Source organism: Cupressus sempervirens, chromosome 9, assembly GCF_028749045.1.
Source record: "Cupressus sempervirens isolate cs-2001-9-10 chromosome 9, ASM2874904v1, whole genome shotgun sequence".
NCBI lineage: Eukaryota > Viridiplantae > Streptophyta > Pinopsida > Cupressales > Cupressaceae > Cupressus > Cupressus sempervirens.
In genome coordinates this window covers 220,463,021-220,467,854 of record NC_143126.1, presented here as the reverse complement: position 1 = coordinate 220,467,854, position 4,834 = coordinate 220,463,021, and the positions used below count along the sequence as shown (strand labels likewise).

At 35.7% G+C, this 4,834-nt stretch overlaps 1 protein-coding gene across 1 annotated transcript; it reads right to left on the bottom strand.

Annotated features, from left to right (window-relative positions):
* Positions 1 to 437: 437 nt before the first annotated feature.
* LOC149538302 (zinc transporter 11-like) lies at positions 438 to 3,097 on the bottom strand. Its single transcript, XM_089799680.1, has 4 exons — positions 2,452 to 3,097; positions 2,304 to 2,362; positions 1,495 to 1,603; positions 438 to 1,252 (listed from the first exon to the last, which is right to left on the bottom strand). The coding sequence occupies exons 1-4, from the start codon at positions 2,918 to 2,920 to the stop codon at positions 849 to 851; spliced, it is 1,041 nt and encodes a 346-aa protein (XP_089655806.1). The 5' UTR covers positions 2,921 to 3,097; the 3' UTR covers positions 438 to 848.
* Positions 3,098 to 4,834: the final 1,737 nt, after the last annotated feature.

Genomic DNA, 4,834 nt, shown 5'->3' with positions numbered 1-4,834 from the left:
TACAATTGAAAAAGTGACTTAGGTCAAATCTGCAATTGTAAATATTGTATTGTGATTCGAAACGTTGATGGCAAAAATCTTCACACAATCGAATCCAGATGTGGAAATTTGTTCTCTTTAATTGTAAATATGATATAAAATAGTACAAAAATGTTTAAAATTTGAAACCGATATTTTAAAAAAAGTGACCAAAGAATTGTGATATAACAATGTCATGCACCAGTAATAATATAGGACCAAAAGTCCCGAGCTAGATTGGAAGTTTTCTTCTTCGTTTTTTCTTACCAGTGCCTGTTTGAACGGAGATACTCTATTGTAACTCATTCATTTTAATTAATACAATCAAAGCCTTGACCGTTTACCGATCACAAAAAAAAAACGATGTCATGCACCACAAAATTGAAATGGAGGTTAACTAATTTAATATTAAAAACAAATGAATATCAAACTTTTTTTCCATCTTATAATAATATTTACATAGATACAACAAAAAGCCACCATCCACAACCACAATGATTATCGTTGTCTTTCCATGATTCCAAATGAAGACTTCCCAACCCCCTTCAATCATCTCTGTTTCTCAATTTCTTTAAATTAAAAAGATTATTTCACATATCAGTCAACTATGTACATCGAAACATGATATACTTTTCTATTGGAAACAATGAGGCACATGTTCAATCAAATCAATTCGATCTCTCCAAAAAGTCTCCATAAATCTAATCAACCCTGTTTCGAAGGTTGCGGTGTTGTAGAGCTCAGGATATTTTGACAGTATAGCAAAACTGAACTTGGCTTATTAGAAACTCAAGATTTATCATTCAAATCGATGAGTCTGCTCTGGCTCTCTAATCCCAGATCATGACCACTGCAATCACGCCAGCTCCCAAAACAACCGCAATGTAATTGTAAACTGGTTTATCAGATGAAATCTCAGCCTTTTGAGAGTTATGGTGTTTGGTCCATCGATTCAGAAGATGGTTAATTGCCACATAAATAAAAACTCCACACGCCAAACCCATTGAAATCGCATATATCCAATCGGCAACCCGTCCCTCTGTAGTGGAATCGATTATAATGCCGATTGCAACCCCAATTGGGGAGGAAATGGCAAAAGCAAAAGCATACGCTGCACATGATAAGAGTGGCCTGTTTGGGACAATCTGCAGAAGAGCAATGCCCATTGCAATTGCTGCGAATATCTTGTGCAGAGACACCGTCCACAATGCCCTCCATGCCTCCGCTTTAGTTTCTGTTCAAGTTCAGATCATAAAATTTTAACCCCAAATTACCCATGTTAGATTCATAAATTTAGTGCCCAAATTGCCTATTACGAGATTATCCATTATATAAAGCATCTGGAATCATTTGGCTAGGAAATTAAGTCTCCCAGCTTTTAGAAATTTTTAGTGGATTCGTTTCATGAAGAAAGACTGAAGCCAATGGTCAATTCGTGATCAAAATTATAAAAAAAGATGAGAAAAAAGTACTTGCCTGCCACTCCAATGGCGATTCCTTCAAAGACAGAGTGAAAACAGAGAGCAACTATCAGTAATAAACTGTCGCCCAATGAAGCCGAGCTAGGTAATGGCGCCTTAGCCTCCTGCCATGTTTGAACAAGTTATGATTAGATAGTTGCTTTGGGTCTAGGATTTTCTATTCTATATGAAGCCAAAACATTCATGAGTGCTAAACCCTATCGATTATAAACTTTCCACAGCAGGGTTTTATTCAATCGCTCAGTCCATTTGTTTTAGTATTACCCAAAACAATTGGGAGATTTTTTCTTTAGTTTCATGATCTTGTTCTGCTTTATATGAACAAAATTGTAATGTTTCCTAACTCAAAAGGTTAAAACATACAATCTGAAGAATTTCAAAGAATATAGATGCAATCACTGTCAAATTTTTCATCAAGCAGATTGAATGATTTCAGCATCTTTCCTTTTTAGCAAGTTTTCTTGTGGAAATGATCATCGACAATTGGGCAGCCAAAATACTAATATTTTCCTAATAATCTATAAATTTAGCGTCTTCAGAAACTGTCCAACTTAGCCTACTTTGCTTTTTAGTTTTCTCCCCTGTTTAAAACTGATGAGCGATTCCCAGGCGAGGCAACTTATGTATATGACTGATAAGCCAACTCAATCAATGGCACCCAAATTGAATTTCAAAGCTAATTCAAAAGTGGGTTTGTTTGAACTTTTGAAAACCTGAAAACATTTGCTGAGATAGATAAAAAATCCTTGAAATCATTTGACTGAAATAGATGAAAAATCATGAAATTGCAGACTATCAACTGACCTGATATCTGAATGCTGTGTCTCCATTGTGTGCACTTGCAACGCTTTGTCCATTACCATCTGGTAATCACAAAATGATCAGATGAGCTTGAACATACAGACTGGCAATAGACATGCTTGGACAGAGAGAATGCAAATCAATGGAATACCATTTAAATTCTGAAGAGGTATGCTTTCTGTTTTGTCCGAATGCTTGTCATAAACCCAAGTGACAACCAGGTCTCCCAACATGGTAACCAGATATCCAGCAGTACAGAGCATGAATGCAAACGGATACTCTTTCTCCGTCAAATCTTTGAATGTTTCAGCAGAATCGCTCAAGAAATGCATTAAGGCCGTCCCCAAGAAAACCCCGCCTGCAAATTGGGTACCCAGAGAAAGAAACCCCTGATTCCATCTGAAAAAGTAGGGAGAAATTCCTCCGGCAAAGGTGCCAATGAAAACGATCAATAGACACCAGATTTTAACCAGAATCAAAGATGTTGCCCTTAAATTGGGCTTCTCATCATCACCATGGTCGTCATCATCTGAGCCGCCTCCATGAGCCGCAATGAGTGGAATCAGAAACCCCAGAATAAAAAATGCTATGGTGGATCTTCGAGGCATTGCAGCAGCCATGGCGAGTTTTGTAAACTTTTCCGCTCTGAGAGATCTGCATCGCTATACATATAGGCGTAGTTGTTTTAAGTATGGATTGTACTATCATGTACTGCTCCAGCTTATGTACTACATGGCCTAAATTTCCACGGGGATCATAAATTTTGGAGACTAGATTTTAGGGCTTCGTATAATAGTTGTTGAAAGCTTATGAGATACGGGTCAACCAAACCAAATGTTTGCTTCAACGTCACTGTGAGTTCCACAAAAATCTTGGTTTCGCAACTAAAACACACCTGGCTGTCACTGTTCAGATTGGGGAAGGAAAACAAGGGTACGATTTCGCGTGGAAGAATGCCAAGAAAATTATTATTACATCCAACTTCAGTTACCTACCTACTTGGCATCTTTTCTACTACTTTATTTATTTATTTGAACTTGCTTTACACCTTTTGTTTTGATCTGATTAATTTGGGACCGTTTTGTGCGCACATTGATGTAAGATTCAGAATTCAACGATTGCTTGCTTTTCAATAATGTAGAATTAGAATATGTGTTTTCACATTATTTCCTTTCTTTATATTGAATTTTAACATGTGTGGTCGAATTCAGGTATCTTCAAATTCTAATGATTAGGGTCCTGGATGCCCTCAAAAAAAGATATGGGTTACATCTGTACCCACAATCAGCAATACAATGAGTTTGAGAAGGTTTTATATTAAGCTCACAACTCACATGGACGCTACTCTTGATTATCTTATTTGATTTGTAGACTTCAAAAGGATAAATGGTCGATCTTATTAGGTTATATGTTAAATGCATACGATGTAAAATTGATTGTAATTAAGCATATACGCTCTTGGTCAAATTATGGGGGTCAGTAGTGTTGTCGAAGAATATAGTCAAAGAGATGTGTAAAGTAGTGGTGTGCTACTAAGAAACTATAATAAATTTGATTGTTTTAATTAAATTATTTTTGAATTAAAAGCAGCGAAAATTAGGGAGTTGGTTTTTAAACAGTCAAATTAGTGAACAACGAGAGTCAAACTAGTGAACAACCAGCCGAATACCAACAACCAAAACTACCCCCTACTACTTAAAATACAAAAACATAGTTCAGAAACTTAACTAAAAGAGTATCAACAGGCATGACATACATATTGTCTATATTATAACTAAAAAAGCTACGAAAATATAAAAAACAAAAGCATAAAAGCCTTAAACCCGGCGAAGTTCAACAACCAAAAGAAAAACACCATGAAGAACCAGAAGCAGAGAGCCCTTAAGGCTTCTTAGCCTCCTTCCGCCCTAGGAGGATATTGACCCAATCTTCCGCAAGGAAGTCAAACAACATTTTGCAGTCCTCCTTTGGCAGATCACCCTCCATATCTTTAAGTAGGTGAAGTGTGGTAGCAGTTGCATGCGCCACTTTGACAGTAAACTTTGTCAAAAGGCACATTCTTTCTTCTAGTGCATGAATTCTTTCCCAATTGTTATAAACTTATAAAGAGTACAAGAAAGGCATTGTATGAATATACACACAAACAACAATACAATGAAAGAGATAAATTTAAGTTTATACACATACATTTTGCTTTTAACATTGTTGAAATCTTAAAGAATCAAAGGACAAATTTACAAATTAATGTTTTAATTATGTATGAAGGTAATTTTATTATATTTGAGTGAAATGCATCTATATCTATTTGTAATGCTACAATATACAAGTGAGTAGTGTTATAAAAAAGATGCATAAATACTAAAGGTGATGATGCACATGTGTATGTCATAATATATAGTAATGTTAGAGGTGTTTGTAGATCGCATGGTGGTAATTGAGTAGAAATTAAAGAACAAGTTTTGTAAATATATGAAGTAACACCGTGTGGGCATTGTAAGAGATTTAAGGTAGCATAACAACTTTCTATACTGATC